This window comes from Bufo bufo, chromosome 8 (genome assembly GCF_905171765.1).
Source record: "Bufo bufo chromosome 8, aBufBuf1.1, whole genome shotgun sequence".
NCBI classification, from domain to species: Eukaryota; Metazoa; Chordata; class Amphibia; order Anura; family Bufonidae; genus Bufo; species Bufo bufo.
In genome coordinates, this window is record NC_053396.1 from 176,292,236 (window position 1) to 176,317,202 (window position 24,967).

Below are 24,967 nucleotides of genomic sequence, written 5' to 3' on the forward strand. Positions count from 1 at the left end.
CAAGAGGTGGTTATCAAGGCCCTAATTTTTCAAACCCAGACCAGGGAGGGTCCCAGTACTTCAGGAAGTCATGGTGCCCGTGTCGTACCAGGGCAACATTTTCCAGGTCAAGTCCCCCAGACAGCAAGGAAGGGAAGGACCCAAAAAAGATGCAGGGTGTGTTTCAAAAGGGGGATAAGGAAAGACACCATTTACCACTGCGAAACTTGCCCTGAAAAACCTGGCCTGTGCATGCAGGAGTGTTTCAGAATATACCACTCATCCATGGAGTATTAATTTAATTTCATATTTTATGCTCCCTGTAATAATTCCACTTTATATCTCAGATTTAGTCCACCTCCCTTGCATATCCACTTTCCAACAACCATTCCATATTCCAACAACCATTCCACAACTGTTTGCTAAAAAGTACCCTTTCCACCCCTTAAAATGTTCATACAGGGGTGCTCTTTCCAAAATGGGATCACTTCTTGGGGTTTTTCATTTCTGGGGACCTCTGGAAATTTATTTAATGTGACATGGCACCTAAAATACATTAAATTACCTAAAATACATGTCTGCCAATTCAGGCTTGTTAGCAAAATTCATATTTTGCCGTTTGCCTGCTGCGCGCCCATAGAGCAGGCTACAAGCACACATTGGGTGTTTCCTGAATGGGGAGAAAATCGGGAACACAACCTGGGGTGCATTTTCACCTTTAACCCCCTGGAGAAAAAAAAAATTGGGGTCTGCTAGTAATTATTATTTTTTCACAAATATGTGATTTGAAATGCTTTCACAAGTATTTTTGTCTTCTGTGAGACACCTGTTTGCTGAAAAGTACCCTTTCTACCACTTAAAATGTTTGTACAGGGGTGCTCTTTCCGAAAAGGGGTCACTTGTTGGGGTTTTTAATTTCTGGGGACCTCAGGAATTTATTTAATGCGACATGGCACCTAAAATCCATGTCTGCCAATTCAGGTCAGCAAAATCCATATTTAGCTGTTTGACTTGGGCCCTGCCATGCGCCCATACATCATTTTTTGAGCACATATGGGGTGTTGGTGTATTCGGGGGGAAATGGGGAACAAAATGTAAGGTGCATTTTGTCCTGTTACCCCTTGTGAAAGTGAAAAATGTGGGTGTAAAGCAACTTTTTCTGTAAAAAATTATAATTTTTCATTTTCACAGCCAAGCGTTTCCTAATAGTGTGAAACGCCCGATGGGTCAAAGTGCTCACTACACACCTTGAAATATTCCTTGAGGGGTGTTGTCGGGTAATAATATTCAATTAAGAATTATTATTATGATCATAAAATAATTAACCATGAAAAAATAAAATTTATAAAATTTGTCATAAATTCTTAAAATCATGACCTGGTGAATTGTAGACAACCTAATTGATACAATTCACATCTGAGGCCGACTATTTCCTCAGATAAATAAGTTCTTTTGACGTGAGATGACGTTAATGATAAAATGTAGTTCTGCATTATACAATAATACACAGGCATTATAAAAATATGCAGATTTATTGGTTACAAGGTTATAAACATACATAAGTAAATAAACACAAAGATACATGCAAATGAATATATTCAGCGTTGATATAAAGCATTACAAGCTTAACAATACATGTGAGTGGAAATAACTTGTCACATTATAACCAAGCTATTATAAGTTAGGATATCAAAATAGGAACATAAGGGCTCTTTCACACTTGCGTTGTTGGGATCCGGCATGCACTTCCGTTGCCGGAGGTGCCCGCCGGATCCGGAAAAACGCAAGTGTACTGAAAGCATTTGAAGACGGAACCGTCTTCCAAATGCTTTCAGTGTTACTATGGCACCCAGGACGCTATTAAAGTCCTGGTTGCCATAGTAGGAGCAGGGAGCGGGGGAGCGGTATACTTACAGTCCGTGCGGCTCCCCGGGCGCTCCAGAATGACGTCAGAGTGCCCCATGCGCATGGATGACGTGATCCATGCGATCACGTGATCCATGCGCTTGGGGCGCCCTGACGTCACTGTGGAGCGCCCGGGGAGCCGCACGGACGGTAAGTACACTGCTCCCTGCTCCCCACTGCACTTTACCATGGCTGCCAGGACTTTAGCGTCCCAGCAGCCATGGTAACCATTCAGAAAAAGCTAAATGTCGGATGCGGCAATGCGCCGAAACGACGTTTAGCTTAAGGCCGGATCCGGATCAATGCCTTCCAATGGGCATTAATTCCGGATCCGGCCTTGCGGCAAGTGTTCCGGATTTTTGGCCGGAGCAAAAAGCGCAGCATGCTGCGGTATTTTCTCCGGCCAAAAAACGTTCCGTTCCGGAGCTGAAGACATCCTGATGCATCCTGAACGGATTTCTCTCCATTCAGAATGCATTAGGATAATCCTGATCAGGATTCTTCCGGCATAGAGTCCCGACGACGGAACTCTATGCCGGAAGACAACAACGCAGATGTGAAAGAGCCCTAAGTTAGGGGCTCTATACCGGAAAAGAACTGATTAGTTAGGCCTCTTTCACACTTGCGTTGTTGGGATCCGGCATGCACTTCCGTTGCCGGAGGTGCCCGCCGGATCCGGAAAAACGCAAGTGTACTGAAAGCATTTGAAGACGGAACCGTCTTCCAAATGCTTTCAGTGTTACTATGGCACCCAGGACGCTATTAAAGTCCTGGTTGCCATAGTAGGAGCGGGGAGCGGGGGAGCGGTATACTTACAGTCCGTGCGGCTCCCGGGGCGCTCCAGAATGACGTCAGAGCGCCCCATGCGCATGGATGACGTGATCCATGCGATCACGTGATCCATGCGCTTGGGGCGCCCTGACGTCACTCTGGAGCGCCCCGGGAGCCGCACGGACGGTAAGTACACTGCTCCCCCGCTCCCCGCTACACTTACCATGGCTGTCAGGACTTTAGCGTCCCGGCAGCCATGGTAACCACTCTGAAAAAGCTAAATGTCGGCTCCGGCAATGCGCCGAAACGACGTTTAGCTTAAGGCCGGATCCGGATCAATGCCTTTCAATGGGCATTAATTCCGGATCCGGCCTTGCGGCAAGTGTTCCGGATTTTTGGCCGGAGCAAAAAGCGCAGCATGCTGCGGTATTTTCTCCGGCCAACAAACGTTCCGTACCGGAACTGAAGACATCCTGATGCATCCTGAACGGATTACTCTCCATTCAGAATGCATTAGGATAATCCTGATCAGGATTCTTCCGGCATAGAGCCCCGACGACGGAACTCTATGCCGGAAGACAATAACGCAGGTGTGAAAGAGCCCTTATCAGGATGTCTTCAGTTCAGTCATTTTGACTGATCAGGCAAAAGAGAAAACTGTAGCATGCTACGGTTTTATCTCCGGCGAAAAAAACTGAAGACTTGCCTGAATGCCGGATCCGGCATTTTTTCCCATAGGAATGTATTAGTGCCGGTTCCGTCCTTTTGGTCTGCGCATGCGCAGACTGGAAAAAAGGTAAAAAAAATAAATGCCGGATCCTTTTGCCGGATGACACCGGAAAGACAGGCATTTTTAAGACTGATCAGGATTCTGATCAGTCTTATCCGTTCAGGATGCATCAGGATGTCTTCAGTTCAGTCGTTTTGACTGATCAGGCAAAAGATAAAACCGTAGCAAGTGCGGGTGCGATGCGTTTTTCACTAATGGTTGCTAAGAGATGTTGTTTGTAAACCTTCAGTTTTTTATCACCCGCGTGAAAAACGCATCAAAACGCATTGCACCCACGCGGAAAAAACTGAACAACTGAACGCAATCGCAGACAAAACTGACTGAACTTGCTTGCAAAATAGTGCGAGTTTCACTGAACGCACCCGGACCTAATCCGTCACGCTCGTGTGAAAGGGGCCTAAGGCTGAGTTCACACGGGCGAGATTTCTGTGCGGGTGCAATGCGTGAGGTGAACGCATTGCACCCGCACTGAATCCGGACCCATTCACTTCTATGGGGCTGTGCACATGAGCGGTGATTTTCACGCATCACTTATGCGTTGCGTGAAAATCGCAGCATGCTCTATATTGTGCGTTTTTAACGCAACGCAGGCCCCATAGAAGTGAATGGGGCTGAGTGAAAATCGCAAGCATCCGCGGATGCGGTGCGATTTTCACGCATGGTTGCTAGGTGACAGTCTTTTCACTGTATTATTTTCCCTTATAACATGGTTATAAGGGAAAATAATAGCATTCTTTAATACAGAATGCTTAGTAGGTGGTCAATTGAGGGTTAAAAAATAAAAAATAATTAACTCACCTTCTCCTCTTGATCACGTAGCTGCCGGTCTCTTCTTACTTCTTTAATCATGAGCTGCCGGCTAAAGGACCTGTGGTGATGTCAGATCACATGGTCCATCACTGTGGTGATGCATGTGTGTATCACTGTACAGCAGCGGCGGCATGAAGCGCACGCCGTCATAGCAACCAATGACGCCGTGCGCTCCTGCTGTCATAAGGAATCCCGGCCGGGTTACCACGGACCGCTCTCGGCCGCGGAACACGGCCGTGTGTATGAGGCCTAACACAGATTTAGACAGATTTGTGAACAATATTTGAGAGTAATGGGTCTTATGTTTATGTAGAAAATGTTTCAGATCTTTGAGTTCAGCTCTTGCAAAATGGGAGCCAAACCGAAAGTGTTGCGTTTATATTGTTGGTAAGTGTAGTTACAGTTTGTGGCCACTAGGAGTCCGCTATGCTACTGATCCCAACATAACACCAGGCTAAGAACCCCCATCACAAATGAATATGCAATTTTCTGAAAAATGAACCCATCTCAACCCATATATTTTGAAACAATAAATATAATATTGGCAGAGGCATTAATTGTTTAGGGTACTTTCACACTAGCGTTTTTCTTTTCCGGCGCTGAGTTCCGTCACAGGGGCTCTATACCGGAAAAGAACTGATCAGGCATATCCCTATGCATTCTGAATGGAGAGTAATCTGTTCAGGATGCATCAGGACGTCTTCAGTTCAGTCATTTTGACTGATCAGGCAAAAGAGAAAACCGTAGCATGCTACGGTTTTATCTCCAGCGAAAAAAAATGAAGACTTGGCTGAATGCCGGATCCGCCATTTTTTTCCCATAGGAATGTATTCAAAATACCGGAATGCCGGATCCGCCCTTCCGGCCTGCGCATGCGCAGACCTTTAAAAATGAGAAAAAAATAAATACCTGATGACACCGGAAAAACTGATCCGGTATTGCAATGCATTTTTCTGATCAGATCCTGATCAGTCTGAAAATGCCTGATCAGTCAGAAAAAATGACATGCGTTTGCATACAGTTTGCCTGATCAGGCAGTCAGTTCAGGCAACGGAAATGCCTGCCGGAATCAAACAACGCAAGTGTGAAAGTTCTGCCACCCCCTTGCACATTGCTGGTGTGTAAGGACTTTTTCCAATATAAAACTTTACACCACAGGATCTGCCTTGCATAATACATAGATTGTTGATCATCCAAGCTGTGGTCCTAAAAGAATTGAGGCGTCTTTCTCAAACTGTACTTTGAAATATTTTTTTCCCCAAACAACAACCTCCTTAAAGGGGTTGTCCAGTCTGTATTTTTTAAAGAGGGTCAGAACTGCTAAAAAATAAAATAAAACCAAAAAGTGATATTCACCTCAGTGGTCCTCCGCTGATCCCATTCTGATCGTTCCCATCTCACTTGTCTGTCCTCCCTCCTGATACAAGAAGGGGGGGATCAGAAAGTGTCGGAACGGGAGCCACGGAGGATCAGATAGGTGAGTAAGGACTCATTCAGACGGCCGTATGCTGTCCGCAAAAATGCTGATCCATTTTTTTTGCAGATTAGATGCAGACCTATTCATTTCTATGGAGCTCTTTTCTTCTGTTCTACGGCTCCGCAAAACAAATAAAACACGTCCTATCACTTGTCAGTGAAATCAGGACGTGGTCTTATTGAAGTCTATGGGTCAGCAAAAATGTGGCATGCAATCCGTTTTTTGGCGGACATGCTGAACGGAGAGAGAGAGAGAGAGAACACAGGCCCTGGTCATCACTGTGTATGGGGCATGATCCTGTGTGTGGGCCTCATAAGGAGGCATCATACTATGTTAGGGGTATTAAGAGTACCTCATTATTCTGGGGGGCAGTAAGGGGACTGGGTGGAATTGGATGCCTATAGACAGGTATTGGGCAGGGTTAGAGGCGTGGTTTAGTGTAAACCAATTTGCCCCTCTACACCCCCTGCTGGTGCTGTCCCTCCATGGGTTTTTCAAAAGCTGCCACTTGCAGGGGGTCACTCCTATTTAACCCGCATTATATAACCCTTATACAGCATATGAAAAAGAAGAAAGTCATTTTAATTCGTTGCTAGGTGCAACCGTCGCAGTAACAATCCCACCAATCGCGGACGCCGTATCTGTTTGCGTTTCACCAGTTGCGTTCCAGCAGACAGTTTGCGAGAAAAGGTATCCGCCTCTCTCTCTCTTGTGATTGGCTACGGGTAGGGCGGCATTGACATCCCTATTGGTCTAGAAACGAGCCGTCATTCCGTCCCACGCCTAGGTAAAAGCTACGTGTATTCTCATTGGTTCATCTAGTGGGCGAAGCAGGAAGCCCATTCATGAGAAATCTTTCACCTGATTGGTTAAGATAGACCACGGTTGGCAAGAACCAGGCAGTGATTGGTTTGAACGAAGACGACAATTTATTCTCATTCTTATTGGCTGGGCAGAAACTAAAACGAGCGTTGTCATTGGCTGCTCCCGCAACAGTGTGCTCGCTGATTGGTTGTTTCTTTTATCTCGTTCCTCCCGGGGATTTGGAGCAGCAGACGCAGCAGAAGCAAGACGTCGTTTCAGACATGAGCTCCGTTATCGTCAGGTCGTCTCCGATCGTGACCGTCTTGGTCAGCAGCAGCCTCAACACATTCTTAGCAGAAAAGAGGCTGGACAGAGGGATCACATTGGCAGAGCTAAAGGTTGGACGAAAACAAAAATGTTGGCCTAGAGGGAGGCACACGTGACTGCTGTAGGGGTGTGGGTGATGTGCAAGTAGTGTCATGTCTGTGTGCATGGCCTGATGCCATAGCGGTCCCTGCTCATCCTGCCTGACTGATAATTGGGGTGGGTCCGTATAGGGCGCGACGTATTGTTCCCTGGACTGGAATCTGTTGGAATGAGATGATCATCATGGGGTTAAATGTTACAAGGATAAATCCCTGCATGTGGCCGGTTGTAAGGAATACCGCAGCCTCCAGCCCGCTTATGTTCACACGGGACTGAAATGCTGCGGATTTGTGTGCGGCTTATTACAGCACCAACAAAGTGAGATCTTAAAAAGGTCTTCCCATCTCGGACATTGGGGGGGCATATCCAGTGTCTGATAGGTGCAGGACTGCGCATGCGCGGCCGTCCTCATTTCATTCCTAGGGGAGCACTCAAAATTTGTCAGAAGTCCCGTTGGAATGAATGGGAAGCGCACGCGCAGCCACTGCTCCGTTCACTTCTGTGGGGCTGACAGAAATGGCGCTGAGCCGATCAGCGCTCCCTTAGAAATGAATGAATGGAGGGCGGGCTCCGTTCGAGGAATAGGTGGGACCTGCACCTATCAGACATTGGGAGCTTATCCTATCGATATCCCCCCCCCCCCCCCCCCCATGTTTTATCGTGCAACCCCTTTAAGAAATCTCAGCCATACTTTGCAGGAATAAAATTTAAAGGGGGTATTCGAGGTGTTACAAGTGAACCCCTATTAGATCCATGGGGGTCCTATTTCTTAGAATGGGCACCTTATACACCTCTGCCCCCCCCCCCCCCCAAATTAATGAACAGAGCTGCAGGTTGAGCATGTGCACTGAGTTCTGGAAGTAGTCCAGCGTAGTACGACCTGCTGCTCCGTTCATTTCTGAGGGTGTGGGCCTCCGTTCTCATGATCCCAGTGGTAGGACCCCCACCGATCTAATAGTTATCCCCTATCCTCTGGCGGTATAACTTGTTACAACCAGAATACCCCTTTAAATTTGGAGCGGATTTTAAATTAGCAGCATCTCCGTTTATTCTGCGGATTTCATCCTCTGCAATGCCCAGGCTGCAGTGCATGGCATTATGCCCTAAAGGGGTTGTCCAGTCTTGGCATCGTCTTTCGCTATGCTGCAGAGTTGAGCTCTGCTCTGGCAGACTAGATACATCCATACATTATGTCCTCGCCCATTTATTTGAATGGGCGCTGTGATAACAGCTGATTATTGAGAATTAGGGATCTTTAGGGTACTTTCACACTTGCGGCAGAGGATTCCAGCAGGCAGTTCCGTCACCGGAACTGCCTGCCGGATCCGGCAAACGGATGCATTTGTGAGACGGATCAGTCTGACAAATTCATTGCAATACCGGATCCGTCTTTCCGGTCGTCATCTGGAAAAGCGGATCCGGTATTTATTTATTCTCATTTTTAAAGGTCTGCGCATGTGCAGATCTGGAAACCGGATCCGGTTTTCCAGAACACTCAATGCCGGATCCAGTACTAAGTAATTTCAATGGAAATTAATGCCGGATCCTGCATTCCGGCAAGTGTTGAGGATTTTTGACTGGAGAGAAAACTGCAGCACGCTACGGTATTTTCTCCGGCCAAAAAACGTAAGAGGGACTGAACTGATGCATCCTGAACAAATTGCTCTCCATTCAGAATGCATTAGGATAAATCTGATCAGTTTTTTTTCCAGTATTGAGCCCCTAGGACTGAACTCAGAAAAACGCTAGTGTGAAAGTACCCTTGTCAGTAGGTTGCAAAGGTGGCTTCAAACTAAGGCTACTTTCACACTGGCGTTTTGGCTTTCCGTTTGTGAGATCCGTTCAGGGCTCTCACAAGCGGTCCAAAACTGATCAGTTTTGCCCTAATGCATTCTGAATGGAAAAGGATCCGCTCAGAATGCATCAGTTTGCCTCCGTTCAGTCACCATTCTGCTCTGGGGGCGGACACCAAAACGCTGCCTGCGGCGTGACGAAACTGAGCCAAACGGATCTGTCCTGGCACACAATGTAAGTCAATGGGGACGGATCCGTTTTCACTGGCACAATAGAAAACAGATCCGTCTCCCATTGACTTTCAATGGAGTTCATGACGGATCCTTCTTGGCTATGTTACAGATAATACAAACGGATCCATTCTTGACGGATGCATGCGGTTGTATTATTGTAACGGTTCAGTTTTTGCAGATCCATGACGGATCCGCCCCCAAAACGCGAGTGTGAAAGTAGCCTAAGGCCTTATTCACCCAGTCAGTAATTGTGAGCCAAAACCAGTAGTGGAGCCTCCACAGAGACGAGGTATAATGAAAAGATCTGCTCCTGCATCTCGATTTGGCTCACAATCGCTGACTGTGTGAATATGGCCTGAGAAGGGGTTTTCCAGATGGGCATAGCCCCCTTTAAAGGGCTTTTCCAGCCTAATAACAAAAGCTGTCCCATGGCCTGCAAATGGTTAAAGAAAAAAATAAACTAAACCAGCTTATACTACCGTCACTGTCCCAGTGGTACCCGGGTCCCACTTCCTGCTGAGAATGTGGCTCAGCTGATTGCTGCCTGATGCGGGGTCAGTGATTGGTTGAGCAGCATTCTCATCCTTTTCCTGCTGTGTCAACACAGGAGCCAAGGGGTCCAGGCACAGTCAACGGTAACGTTCAGCAAGGCGAGTATAAAGTCGTTTTTAGACGCATTCAATGAGTTCCATCCAAACCCACTGATTTTGGTAGGATGTGCTGACCATCTCGGTCTACTTTCACACTGGCGTTTTGGCTTTCCGTTTGCGAGATCCGTTCAGGGATCTCACACACGGTCCAAAACGGAGCAGTTTTGCCCTAATGCATTCTGAATGGGAAAGGATCCGCTCAGAATGTATCAGTCTGCTCTGGAGGCGGACACTGCTGCTTGCAGCGTTTTGATGTCCGTCTGATGAAACTGAGCCAAGCGGATCCGTCCTGACACACAATGTAAGTCAATGGGGCGGATCCATTTTCACTGGCGCAATAGAAAACAGTTCCGTCCCCCATTGACTTTCAATGGTGTTCAAGACGGATCCGTCTTGGCTATGTTAAAGATAATACAAACGGATCCGTTCTGGACGGATGCATGCGGTTGTATTATCGGTGCGGATCCGTCTGTGCAGATCCATGACGGATGTGGGGGTGTTCAGGTTGGGCTTGCTGGATTTGAACATACCCAATGGTCATAGTGGATAAACCGCCTCTAGCGGCGTCTCAGCGGCGTATTCTCAACTGAATCCAGCAAGCAGCGTGTTCACTGGAGGGGTTGGAAGGAATGGCTGTCGGCTGAGCTTTTTAAAGAGGTATTCTAGTAACCATAAATTATCCCGCATGCGCTGAATGGGGGAGGGTTGTCTCACTACAGTAAGTGGCATTTATCATGTAGAGAAGGTTAATACCAGGCACTTACTAATGTATTGTGATTGGCCATATTACCTCCTTTGCTGGCTGGATTCATTATTCCATCAGATTATGCACTGGTTACAGACCACTCTGCAATCCATTGGTGGTGGTCGTGCTTGCACACTATAGGAAAAAGCGCCGGCCTCTCTGGTGGCCAGGACCGTGGGAGCACACAGAGGCTGGTGCTTTTTCTTAGTGTGCAAGCACGACCACCACCAATGGATTGCAGGGTGGTCTGTAACCATGGAAACGAGCCGTGTATAATGTCATGGGAAAAATGAATCCAGCCAGCGAAGGAACTGATATGGACAATCACAATACATTAGTAAGTGCCTCGTATTAACTTCCTCTACCTAATAAATGCCATTTGCTGAAGTGAGAGGACCCCTTTAATGTCTCCAGAGTGTCATCTGTCGGGGGAGAGTCGGGAGCTCATTGAAGTGAATGTTGGTGATGTGTTTAATACTTTTTTTTTTTTTTTTTTTAAAGTGCAAGCTGGAGCTGGTGGTCGGGTCTCCTGCCTCATGTATGGACCTGCAGTTATTCAGCGTGGATAACGTGTTTATCCAGAACCTGGATCAGGATGATGCCTTGCTGGGTTCCTACCCTGTGGATGACCGATGCAGGATACATGTCAGTACCCCACATGTCTTATCTTGGGGGGGCATACGATTGTATTGGGCGTGTGATGTGGAGGGGTAGAAGAACGTTTTTGTGATTCCACTGGTACTAACGAAATAGATGTTTACCTTCAGGTGATCGATAAGAGCGGCACCAAGGCTGGAGAGTACGAAGACGTGTCTAGAGTGGAAAAATATGAGATATCGCAGGAATCCTATGAAAAAAGATCAGGTATGTCCTGTGAGAGTAAGCATTGTACTGATTCGTATAATACCACCATTAATTCACTAGCTTAACCCCTCGTGACCACCAATATGCCTTTTCATGGTGGTCACTAGCGGGCTTTAGGCTTGGGCCCCCAACTTTCTATGGTGACCTAGTATAAGTGCTGCACAGGTCTGGCAGAGCGGAGGCTCCGCTATCGTTTGAGAGCCAGACTCCTGCTCTAATGGCCCGGACCAGCAGAAGCACTGATCTGGGCCGTTTAACCCCTGCCGCAGTCAGTAGCAACTGCTGTGGCATCTAATTGGTTGAGAGGGAAGGAGCTCCCACTGTCTTTCATCTGCACCTCGCAAATGAGATGGTGTCTTCACATGGCAGCCTGGGGTCTAATGGAGGCCTGCATTGTATCATAGCACCTTTTGGGTGCAGCCGGCTGGTGACTGACAGTATAATACATTGTACTGCATAAGCAATGCAATGTATTTGAGAAGCAATCAAAAGATTGCCTGTTAAAGTCCCCTTGTGGGACTAGTAAATGGTTAAAAAAAAAGTTAGTTTTTGTTAAATAAAAAAAAGTCTCTAAGTTGGAAAAACTCCACATATTTGGTATTGCTGAATCCGTGACAACATCCTGTACAGTAAACAGTTAAAAAGTCATTCTGGATTTTTTTTTTTTTTAATCTTATTTGCTACCAAAAAAAGATCAAAAAGTGTTATGTACCCCAAAATGATACCAATGAAAATTACAAGTTGCCCAGCAAAAATCAAGTTGTCACACAGCTAGAAAGAAAACTAAAAAAGTTATTGGTTTTGGGAGGTGGCAATGCAAAAGTTTTAATTAAAAAAAAATAATAATAATTTTAAAGGGTTTTTACAGACTAAAAATATAAATGCAACACTTTTGGTTTTGCTTCCATTTTGCATGAGCTGAACTCAAAGATCTGAAGCATTTTCTACATTCACAAAATACCCATTACTCTCAAATATCGTTCACAAATCTCTCTAAGGCCTCATGCACACGACCGCTTTTTTTTTTTTTTTTTTTTTTTTTTTTTTTTTTTTTTCCCCCCTCATCCTCCTCCCAGAAAGAATTAATAAGTGACCCCCAAAACGGTGCCATTAAAAACTAAACTTGTCCTGCAAAAAGTAGCCCTCATATGGCTGCATTGTTAGAAAAATGAAAAAGTTATAGCTCTTAGAAGGCGGAAAAAAAAGAATTTGCTTATTCACTAAGGGAGTAAAGGGCAGGTCAAGCAGCTCTCATGGGGACTTGCCGATATTCGCTGTCGCAGCTCATTGTTCTTTAGTGTTTGTTTTCTATTTCTGCATCATAGTTTTGCCCGTTCTTCTATTTGTAATGCCGCCCTGCACTGTCGCAAGATAACATTTACTTTATCTGAATGAATCATCTCATAGGCTAATTTTATCTTCTAAAATGGCGCCACGCTCTTGTATCTGTCGTCACACACACTTTCTGCAGACTCTGTACGTTCCTTCCTGAAGAAGAATAAGTTGGGGAAGTTCAATGAAGAGGAATCGGCTCAAAAGTCGGCAGAGCAGCAGTGCAAGCTGGAGGAGGAGAGGCTGGCAGCAGAGGCGATCGCCCAAGGGTCTCGATGCGAGGTGCGGGCTTCTGGACAGCCCACTAAACGCGGCACTGTTATGTATGTGGGTAAGTCATATCATTGGAAACCTCTTTGATGGCCCTGGTTTTCAGTGTCGCACATAGCCGTTTTATGCATTATGATATATGGTCGTATAATGGCTGCTTGCCAAAACCCAGTACGGCATATGTCTATTCAAAAGATAAAGAGGACCTTTCATCAGGTTTTACGGTATGAGCAATACGGCAGTGGGCTTGCCATACCATATAGAGGCCGCAGCTGATCATGGGAGTACTGGGAGTCGCACCCCTACCACCCACCTGATATTGATCGTCTGGAAGACCAGTTTTCAATGTTCCAGCCTTTTGAATACACTGACCTAATCTTGTTGGATTTTAAAGTGTCCCTCCAGACATACTGTGCCTCAAGGTCTGACATCGGAGGTAAAGAGATGTGACTTGCACAGGTCCTCTTTCAATGGGTTTTCCGGGAGTGGGGAGAGTGGAGTTTTCATAAAAGAAGAAATCATTGCTCCCCTCCACCTATCGCCTGCCGCTTATAACCTGATAATACTTTGCATGGTCCCTGATGCTGGGCATCAACTGTCCCAGTGTAACATAGCTAAGGCTACTTTCACACTTGTGTTTAACTTTTCCGGTATTGAGATCCGGCAGAGGAACTGGAGAGAAACTCTTTTTTTTGTTTTGTCCCCATTTATTGTCAGTGGGGACCAAACTGAAATGAACAGAATGGAGTGCTCCAAAATACATTCCGTTCTGTTTGGTTGCGTTCTCATACCGGAGAGAAAACCACAGCAAGCTGCGGTTTTCTGTCCGGCATTGGATGCGGAGCAAAACGGATCCAGCATGAGACGCAGTGAAAGTCAATGGACACAATAGAAAACAGATCTGATACCCATTGACTTTCAGTGGTGTTCATGCCGGATCCGTCATTGCTATTTTAGCGATAATACAACCAGATCCGTTCATAACGGATGCAGACAGTGGCATTATCAGAAACGGAAGTGTTTTTGCTGATCCCTGCCGGATTAGGCAAAAACGCAAGTGTGAAAGTAGCCCAAGAGATACTCCTCAGCCATTGATTGGGTGTGTGGAGCAAGGACAAGGATATGTTTTGCCCTTAAAGAGGACCGGCTTTCACCGCTCCTGACCTGCCTATTTTAGCTCCATGCATTCCCCATGTAATAACAATTCTGGAGCATCTATTCTTATGGCTCTATGTTGCGCCATTCCTTTATTATTTGCACTAGAAGTTATGACTGAATTGCTATTGGCCTTCAGGAAGGGTACAGAGGGGCGGTAACCAGTTGGGGGTGTGTCCCTGCACAGACTGACTCTATCCAATCAGTGCTGCCATTTTCAGACTGTGCAGGTACACACCCCCGACTGGTTACCTCCCCTCTGTACCCTTACTGAAGGCTAAGGGTACTTTCACACTTGCGGCAGAGGAATTCGGCAGGCAGTTCCGTCGCCGGAACTGCCTGCTGGATCCGGCAATACGGACGCAGACGGTTGGCACTTGTCAGACGGATCCGTCTGACAAATGCATTGAAATACCGGATAGGTCTCTCCGGTGTCATCCGGGAAAAAAACGGATCCGGTATTTTTTTATTTTTAAAGGTCTGCGCAGACCGGAAAACCGGATCTGTTTTGCGGAACACTTAATGCCGGCACTAATACATTTCAATGGAAGTTAATGCTGGATCCAGCAAGTGTTCAGGACGTTTGGCCGAAGAGAAAACTGCAGCATGCCGCGGTATTTTCTCCGGCCAAAAAAACGTAAGAGGGACTGAACTAAAGACATCCTGAACGGATTGCTCTCCATTCAGAATGCATTAGGGTAAAACAGATCAGTTCTTTTCCGGTATAGAGCCCCTGGGACGGAACTCTGTGCCGGAAAAGAAAAACGCTAGTGTGAAAGTACCCTAATAGTAATTAATTCATAACTTCTAGTGGCAATAGTTAAGGAATGGCACAACATAGAGCTATAAGAATAGATGATTCTGAATAGTTATTACATGGGGGAATGCATGAAGCTGTGGTACTCAGCAGAAGTGGCCCAAATCATTAAAAATAAAAAGCTAGCATTTTGTAATTATAAAAAAACCCAGAGCAATGAAGATAAGGAAATCTACAAGATTAGGCAGAGAGAGGCCAAGCAAGTTATAAGAACTTCTAAAGCGCAGGCAGAAGAAAAACTAGCTCAGTCTATGAAAAAAGGGGATAAGACATTCTTCAGATATATAAATGAAAAAAGGAAATTAAAACAAGGAATAACTAAATTAAAAACAAAGGACGGAAGGTATGTAGAAGAGAATAAAGGGCTAGCCGACTGCCTTAATGAATACTTCTGTTCAGTTTTTACAAAAGAAAAAGGAGAAGGACCTCCACTAGAAAGAATGACTATTAAATCGTTTGATGCATGTATCTTTACAGAGGAAGATGTTCTAAGTTTGCTGTCTAAGGTGAAGACAGATAAGTCACAGGGGCCTGATGAGATACACCCAAAATTATTAAAAGAGCTTAGTGGTGAGCTGGCAAAACCGTTAACAGATTTATTTAACCAATCATTAGTAACAGGAGTCGTCCCGGAAGATTGGAAATTGGCAAATGTCGTGCCCATTCACAAGAAAGGTAGTAGGGAGGAATCGAGCAACTATAGACCAGTGAGTCTGACATCAATAGTAGGCAAATTAATGGAAACCCTATTAAAGGATAGGATTGTGGAACATCTAAAATCCCATGGATTGCAAGATGAAAAACAACATGGGTTTACTTCAGGGAGATCATGTCAAACAAATCTTATAGATTTTTTTGACTGGGTGAATAAAATAATAGACGGTGGAGGTGCAGTAGACATCGCATATCTAGATTTTAGTAAGGCTTTTGACACTGTCCCACATAGAAGACTTATCAATAAACTGCAGTCATTGAGCATGGACTCCCATATTGTTGAGTGGATTAGGCAGTGGCTGAGTGACAGACAACAGAGGGTTGTAGTCAATGGAGAACATTCAAAACAAGGTAATGTTACCAGTGGGGTTCCACAGGGATCTGTACTGGGACCGATTTTGTTTAATATCTTCATAAGTGATATTGCAAAAGGCCTCGCTGGTAAGGTTTGTCTTTTTGCTGATGACACAAAGATATGTAACAGGGTTGATGTTCCTGGAGGGAAACGCCAAATGGAAAAGGATTTAGGAAAACTAGAAGAATGGTCAGAACTCTGGAAACTGAAATTTAATGTGGATAAGTGCAAGATAATGCACCTGGGGCGTAAAAACCCAAGGGCAGAATATAGAATATTTGACACAGTCCTGACCTCAGTATCTGAGGAAAGGGATTTAGGAGTAATTATTTCAGAAGACTTAAAGGTGGGAAGACAATGTAATAGAGCAGCACGAAATGCCAGCAGAATGCTTGGATGTATAGGGAGAGGTATAAGCAGTAGAAAGAGTGAAGTGCTTATGCCGCTGTACAGAACACTGGTGAGACCTCACTTGGAGTATTGTGCGCAGTACTGGAGGCCATATCTCCAGAAGGATATAGATACTCTAGAGAGAGTTCAGAGAAGAGCTACTAAACTAGTACATGGATTGCAGGATAAAACTTACCAGGAAAGGTTAAAGGACCTTAATATGTATAGCTTGGAAGAAAGAAGAGACAGAGGGGATATGATAGAAACTTTTAAATACATAAAGGGAATCAACTCGGTAAAGGAAGAGAGCATATTTAAAAGAAGAAAAACTACCACAAGAGGACACAGTTTTAAATTAGAGGGGCAAAGGTTTAAAAGTAATATAAGGAAGTATTACTTTACTGAGAGAGTAGTGGATGCATGGAATAGCCTTCCTGCAGAAGTGGTAGCTGCAAATACAGTGAAGGGGTTTAAGCATGCATGGGATAGGCATAAGGCCATCCTTCATATAAGATAGGGCCGGGGGCTATCCATAGTATTCAGTATATTGGGCAGACTAGATGGGCCAAATGGTTCTTATCTGCCGACACATTCTATGTTTCTATAAGCTATTAACACAGGAATGTGAGGAGTGGGGACAGGTCCTCTTTAATAAAATTTCAAGCCAGTGAACCCCTTTTAATTAAATTAGGACCTATGCATGATATTTGCTGCCTCAGCAATTGTACCGCTCATTGTGCAGTTGCGTCTCTCCACATCAGGAGCGGATAACTGGGGGGACACTTTAATGGTGGGGCTACATGGCAATCTTGGCCGAAGCATCCATTTTGTGACCAAGGATGGCTGTGTAGTATTGCAGCCATTGACCTGAATGGGGTTGCAGCACAACTAGTAGGTTGCCACCACCTCCGAATCACAAAAAAATCCTACATTGCTGGATTTTTTTTTTTGGGGGGGGGGGGATTGGTGGGTTGCTGTCACAGCAACTTGTCAGATACGCTTCAACTCCAAACATACTACCCCTGTCCCTGCTCTCCTGAGTAGTCCTAAATTGTCTAAATGAAATCAGACCATTGGATCATAGACACAACAGATAGGAGATGATGGGTGAATGATAATGATGGCCTATTCTCAGGATAGATCATCATTATCACATTGGCGGGGGTCCCGGGGGTGAATGATGCCGGCTCCCGGAGGCTGTGCTTGGTATTGCAGCCCAGCCCTAGTCACTTCTATGACGCTGAGCTGCAGCTAGGCCATGTGACAGATGTACGGTGACGTTTTTAGTAGCAGGACATAATTTTCTGTTTCCCTTCTAAGAGTAGGTTTTCAGTACCTCCATGTTGCACCTTCTCCTTCCAACATTTGTCTTTATATCTTTTAGGTTTAACAGACTTTAAGCCTGGATATTGGGTTGGCATAAAGTATGATGAACCTCTAGGGAAACATGATGGAAGGTGAGTACGACTTCTGCCTCAGACAGGCCCCTGTTACTGGGCGCTCGCTATATTGTGTGTTTTGGTTGTCTATTTCTTTGCAGTTAAAGGGGTTCTCTGAGACCGGCAGACCCTCCTCCATATGTGCAGGCAGGGTTTGGGGGTTAAACAAAAAAAAAGAACCTCGCTCGTCACCAGCACTCCGATTCCATCGTGCTCCCTTCGCTTCCAGTCTAGTGGGTAGTAGAAGCGGAGGTGAAGGGAGCTGGGTGCTGGAACAGAAGCACCAGGGATTGTCCGCCCCAGTAATCGGTCACATATCGTTATTTCTGATGACCTCCAGGATGCATCCCCCATGTAATAACATTTCTGGAGCATCTAGTCTTAGGACTGTATGATGTGCCATTACTTTATTATTCCTTCTAGAAGTTATGAATAAATTACTTGCAGTTTGCACCGAAGGTCCAGATGGGGGGGACCTTCACTTGCCCCCCTACACATCTTCCTGACTGGCTGAGCTCACAGGCGGCTGAAGGGTTGGCTTGTTTTAATCCTTCATATCTGGGGCTGTGTAACAGCTAGAGATATGGGCCTTTAAAACAAGCATTTACTGCTGCAGGGAGGGAGATTTAAATGGCCTTTAGAAATTGGGTTGGGAGTAAAACCTGCTATCCCTCCTGAAGAGAAGTAAAGAGAAAGAAAAATCACCAAATGGCGCCAACCGCTAATAACATGCAGTAAATGCTATGGTGTAGAGTATCCCAAAATACGGGAAAAGAAACGCTGTCAGATATATTAATAAAAAACCCCTATGGGGTCACGAGGAGCAATTGGTATAAAAGAATATAGAGTAAAAGGTGATTAACACCGAAACTCACTTCACCAGGGAGGCTACCTGATTTATTCACCTATTAAAAGGATTATACCTGAAGACCCTTGGTGTGGACTGACGTATTTTCCTACTACTCTACATACGAACCAGGCGAGGGAGGCGGTTGTATTGGGTGTCTTGAGCTTTATCCCATTACACCCCTCCCTGGTGAAGTGAGTTTCGGTGTTAATCACCTTTTACTCTATATTCTTTTATAACAATTGCTCCTCGTGACCCCATAGGGGTTTTTTATTAATATATCTGACAGCGTTTCTTTTCCCGTATTTTGGGATACTCTACACCATAGCATTTACTGCATGTTATTAGCGGTTGGCGCCATTTGGTGATTTTTCTTTCTCTTTACTTCTCTCCAATTTTACTATACTGCTTTCTTGCAGATAGTTTATCACCTAGGCTGCCCTGCTTTTTGGACTCTGATCTCCGATTCAAAAGTACCTACACTATACCATTTTATATATATATATATATATATATATATATATATATATATATATATATATATATATATTTTTTTATTCTCCCCACTCCACTGTGTCCTCTACCTCTGGCGCCCTGTCTGTTCATCCCATACCTCCTATTTTTGGAGTACAGGATTAACCCTCTTTTTTTCTTCTCTCCCTACCTCTATCCCTCCTGAGCCAGTTTCATTTCTAAAAGCTATATCTCCTGATGCCTTGTTTTAACGCTTGGGCTACTTTCACACTCGCGCTTGGTGCGGATCCGTTATGGATCTGCACAGACGGATCAGTTTGTATTATCTTTAACGTAGCCAAGACGGATCCGTCTTGAATACCATTGAAAGTCAATGGGGGACGGATTCGTTTTCTGACACAATAGAAAACGGATCCGTCCCCCATTGACTTTCAATGGTATTCAAGACGGATCAGTCTTGGCTACGTTAATTGGGGACGGATCCGTTTTCTATTGTCAGATTGTGTCATAGAAAACGGATCTGTCTCCATTGACTTACATTGTGTGTCAGAGCGGATCTGTTTGGCTCAGTTTCGTCAGACCAAAAGCAGCGTTTAGGTGTCCGCCTCCAGAGCGGAATGGAGACGGAACGGAGGCAAACTGATGCATTCTGAGCTGATCCTTTTCCAATCAGAATGCATTAGGGCTAAACTGATCCGTTTTGGACCGTGTGTGAGAGCCCTGAACGGATCTCGCAAACAGAAAGCCAAAACGCCAGTGTGAAAGTAGCCTTAGATTGTCGGCTTGCAAACAAGACAAGACCTACGAGCCGAAATATGAAGGGTTAACCCCCCTGATAGTCTTGCACTTGCTGACTCCTTGGTATTCTCCTGAATATCATGATGAAACCATTACCAACTTTAATGTCATCATGTTGGTGCCGTTGCTAGGGTGCGTTCATAACTGCGTCTTGACGCCGGAATTTAGGATCAGATTTGGCGGTTTAAAGCTGCAGCCATGCCAAGAAAAGGAAATGTTCCTTCTTGGTCCAGTGTCCAGAAAGATGCCACTGTAAGCCGTAAAATCCATTGCGGGAAGAGCCCTTAGAGTTATATATAATACCGACACAATTTTAACATTTTTGGCTCTATACACCACCACAATGGATTTGAAATGAAACAAACAAGATGTGCTTTACCTACAGACTGTCAGCTTTAATTTGAGGGTATTTACATCCAAATCAGGTGAACGGTGTAGGAATTACAACAGTTTGCATATGTGCCTCCCACTTGTTGAGGGACCAAAAGTAATGGGACATAATCATAAATCAAACTTTCACTTTTTAATGCTTGCTTGCAAATTCTTTGCAGTCAATTACAGCCTGAAGTCTGGAACGCATAGACATCACCAGATGCAGGGTTTCATCCCTGGTGATGCTCTGCCAGGCCTCTACTGCAACTGTCTTCAGTTCCTGCTTGTTCTTGGGGCATTTTCCCTTCAGTTTTGTCTTCAGCAAGTGAAATGCATGCTCAATGGGATTCAGGTCAGGTGATTGACTTGGCTATTGCATAACATTCACTTCTTTCCCTTAAAAAATTCTTTGGTTGCTTTTGCAGTATGCTTTGGGTCAATGTCCATCTGCACTGTGAAGCGCCGTCCAATCAGTTCTGAAGCATTTGTCTGAATATGAGCAGATAATATTGCCCGAAACACTTCAGAATTCATCCTGCTGCTTTTGTCAGCAGTCACATCATCAATAAATACAAGGGAACCAGTTCCATTGGCAGCCATACATGCCCACGCCATGACACTACCACCACCATGCTTCACTGATGAGGTGGTATGCTTAGGATCATGAGCAGTTCCTTTCCTTCTCCATACTCTTCTCTTCCCATAACTCTGGTACAAGTTGATCTTGGTCTCATCTGTCCGTAGGATGTTGTTCCAGAACTGTGAAGGCTTTTTTAGATGTCGTTTAGCAAACTCTAATCTGGCCTTCCTGTTTTTGAGGCTCACCAATGGTTTACATCTTGTGGTGAACCCTCTGTATTCACTCTGGTGAAGTCGTCTCTTGTTGACTTTGACACACATACACCTACCTCCTGGAGAGTGTTCTTGATCTGGCCAACTGTTGTGAAGGGTGTTTTCTTCACCAGGAAATAATTCTTCGGTCATCCACCACAGTTGTTTTCCGTGGTCTTCCGGGTCTTTTGGTGTTGCTGAGCTCACCGGTGCGTTCCTTCTTTTTAAGAATGTTCCAAACAGTTGTTTTGGCCACGCCTAATGTTTTTGCTATCTCTCTGATGGGTTTGTTGTGTTTTTTCAGCCTAATGATGGCTTGCTTCACTGATAGTGACAGCTCTTTGTATCTCATCTTGAGAGTTGACAGCAACAGATTCCAAATGCAAATAGCAGACTGGGAATAAACTCTGGACCTTTTATCTGCTCATTGTAATTGGGATAATGAGGGAATAACACACACCTGGCCATGGAACAGCTGAGAAGCCAATTGTCCCATTACTTTTGGTTCCTTAACAAGTGGGAGGCACATATGCAAACTGTTGTAATTCCTACACCGTTCACCTGATTTGGATGTAAATACCCTCAAATTAAAGCTGACAGTCTGCAGTTAAAGCGCATCTTGTTTGTTTCATTTCAAATCCATTGTGGTGGTGTATAGAGCCAGAAATGTTACAATTGTGTCTATGTCCCAATATTTATGGACCTGACTGTATATGTGTGTGTAGATATAAAAAGGAGAGAATCCAGCGGGAGCACCAGCCAGGATGTGGGTGCAACGTCCAGTACAGGGTAGCGGCAATACCCTAAGTATTGTAGAGACGGAAGAAGTCGGACTGCACTCCAAAATGATAGTGAAATAAACAATTTATTCACCCATAAAAATGGCACAACTTGCGACGTTTCGGCTCACAAGAGCCTTCCTCAAGCATAGAAGCAGTGAAAGTGAGAGCTTATAAAAGACATTTCATCAGTGTAGGACCAATCAGATTGAAGTTACAATTAGGATCCCATTACATACATCTGTTACAGAAAATACAAAGTGCATGTGCATAAAGTGACGTGTCATGTAATCTACATTCTCAGGAATAAATCCCTTTATGTGAAAATAATGCCAATAATATATTTTCACATATTTTTATTTAAAAAAAAATGTAGTTCTATGATTGTCTTAAAATAACTTATTTTTTTATTTATTTTTTCTTATTTTGCTCAGTGTTGAGGGAAAGCGTTATTTCACATGTTCTTCAAAGTACGGCGCATTCGTCAAACCCCAGTTTGTCGTGGTTGGTGACTTCCCAGAAGAAGATTACGGTCTAGATGATGAAATGTGACATCCCAGCGCCTTTTAACTTCTTGGTGCCTCCTCCATGTTCAAACTCCAAGCTTCAACGCCATGTTCCACATAGTGTAATAACATTGTGAATCTCGTAGGTTTTTGTGTTTTTTTTTTTTTTGTTTTGTTTTTTCTAAGCATTTAGCAGAACCCCAAAACCTTCTTCCGTTTTCCCCTAATAATGCTGATGAATTCATCTACGTGGCAAGAAAGGGAATCGACGCATGAGAAACGAATGGCTGCCTCCGAGTTGACTCGAACTGGTATATATCAGAAGATAGACTAGGACTTAGTAGAACCTGCTAGTTCTTCTTAGATCCTCTGCCAAACAGGACGTTTTGTAGCATGGAAGTCAAGATGCCATGGGGCTGTTGCTGCCTCCTATTACCAGACCGTAAGCTTTGCCTGTGAAGTTTTCCTAAGGAGTTTCAGCTTTTGTAATATGCAGTAGCCCCTGGAAATGAATTGCTACAGATCTAATAATAAAAAACAAAAGACATTGACAGACTTACTGTATATAACGCTACTATTGTTCAGACCGTCATGTTGTCTCTATGACCAAGTGTATAGTGTGTGTGTTTTGAATAATATATTTTCTTCACTGTAAGTGATTGGGGATTTTTCACCTGCACATTCCTGCCCTCCACCATCTCTTACAGATCACTTTCTTTCTAGGCTGATTTTTGAGTTACGTTTTCTTGTTTTATATGCACCAGCAATGTTTGTTTTATCGTTGCCCTGAGGTACAAAGCAAAATTGCTTTTCTTGATAATCTGTGTGAATCCCGAGGCAATTAAATAAAACCAAGCAGATTTTTTTTTTCATTCAGTGATGTGATGGCAAAAAATAAAGGCCAGCTGGCAGTGTGCACCAAGCAGTGCTAGAGCTTTTATTTTCTTTGTATTGTAGTTTTCTAGACTACTGGTTTTCTAGAACTGAAATATTGATGGCCTATCATGTTTGATGGGAGGATGACCACTGGGACCCCCGTCAGTCAGCAAAATGAAAGGACATTACATTGTAGCCTTTAATAATCTGCACAGTCTGTTAAAATTGGATATACAGCTTTTAAGACAAAGGGGGAATTTTTTTAAGCCCAAGCAGTAAGTTGACTCAAATATATCAAACATCGCACGCTGTTTGATAAATTAGTTGCTTCTTTAAGTATGTCTAGACACCACTTCACTGACCACGAGCGAAAATTTGAACTTTTTGACCAAGTCACAATTCTTAAGGAGGAGCAGTCACCTCCTTTTTTAACAACTACTTGCATCCCCAATGTAATAATTTCAGGAGCATCTAGTCTTATGACTCCTGTTGTGCCATTCCTGTATTATTTTTGCTAGAAGTTTTGAATGAATTATAAGTAGTTTGCATTGAAGGTCCAGATGGGTGTTACCAGTTGGATTGTATCCCCAAACAGGTTGACACTATCCAATCAGTGCTTCCATTGTCAGACTCCATCCTGGCTGAATCTTCATTGCAATCTGCTTGTAATTCATTTGTACTTTCTAGAAGGAATAGTAGAGGAATGGCAGAACACAGAGTAATAAGAATACAGGGAGTGCAGAATTATTAGGCAAGTTGTATTTTTGAGGATTAATTTTATTATTGAACAACAACCATGTTCTCAATGAACCCAAAAAACTCATTAATATCAAAGCTGAATATTTTTGGAAGTAGTTTTTAGTTTGTTTTTAGTTTTAGCTATTTTAGGGGGATATCTGTGTGTGCAGGTGACTATTACTGTGCATAATTATTAGGCAACTTAACAAAAAACCAATATATACCCATTTCAATTATTTATTTTTACCAGTGAAACCAATATAACATCTCAACATTCACAAATATACATTTCTGACATTCAAAAACAAATCAGTGACCAATATAGCCACCTTTCTTTGCAAGGACACTCAAAAGCCTGCCATCCATGGATTCTGTCAGTGTTTTGATCTGTTCACCATCAACATTGCGTGCAGCAGCAACCACAGCCTTCCAGACACTGTTCAGAGAGGTGTACTGTTTTCCCTCCTTGTAAATCTCACATTTGATGATGGACCACAGGTTCTCAATTGGGTTCAGATCAGATGAACAAGGAGGCCATGTCATTATATTTTCTTCTTTTATACCCTTTCTTGCCAGCCACGCTGTGGAGTACTTGGACGTGTGTGATGGAGCATTGTCCTGCATGAAAATCATGTTTTTCTTGAAGGATGCAGACTTCTTCCTGTACCACTGCTTGAAGAAGGTGTCTTCCAGAAACTGGGAGTTGAGCTTGACTCCATCCTCAACCTGAAAAGGCCCCACAAGCTCATCTTTGATGATACCAGCCCAAACCAGTACTCCACCTCCACCTTGCTGGCGTCTGAGTCGGACTGGAGCTCTCTGCCCTTTACCAATCCAGCCACGGGCCCATCCATCTGGCCCATCAAGACTCACTCTCATTTCATCAGTCCATAAAACCTTAGAAAAATCAGTCTTGAGATATTTCTTGGCCCAGTCTTGACGTTTCAGCTTGTGTGTCTTGTTCAGTGGTGGTCGTCTTTCAGCCTTTCTTACCTTGGCCATGTCTCTGAGTATTGCACACCTTGT

At 44.3% G+C, this 24,967-nt stretch overlaps 1 protein-coding gene across 1 annotated transcript; it reads left to right on the forward strand.

Annotated features, from left to right (window-relative positions):
* Positions 1-6,756: 6,756 nt before the first annotated feature.
* Positions 6,757-23,249, forward strand: TBCB (tubulin folding cofactor B). Its single transcript, XM_040405367.1, has 6 exons — positions 6,757-6,934; positions 10,886-11,029; positions 11,152-11,248; positions 12,720-12,911; positions 17,666-17,738; positions 22,256-23,249. The coding sequence occupies exons 1-6, from the start codon at positions 6,818-6,820 to the stop codon at positions 22,371-22,373; spliced, it is 741 nt and encodes a 246-aa protein (XP_040261301.1). The 5' UTR covers positions 6,757-6,817; the 3' UTR covers positions 22,374-23,249.
* Positions 23,250-24,967: the final 1,718 nt, after the last annotated feature.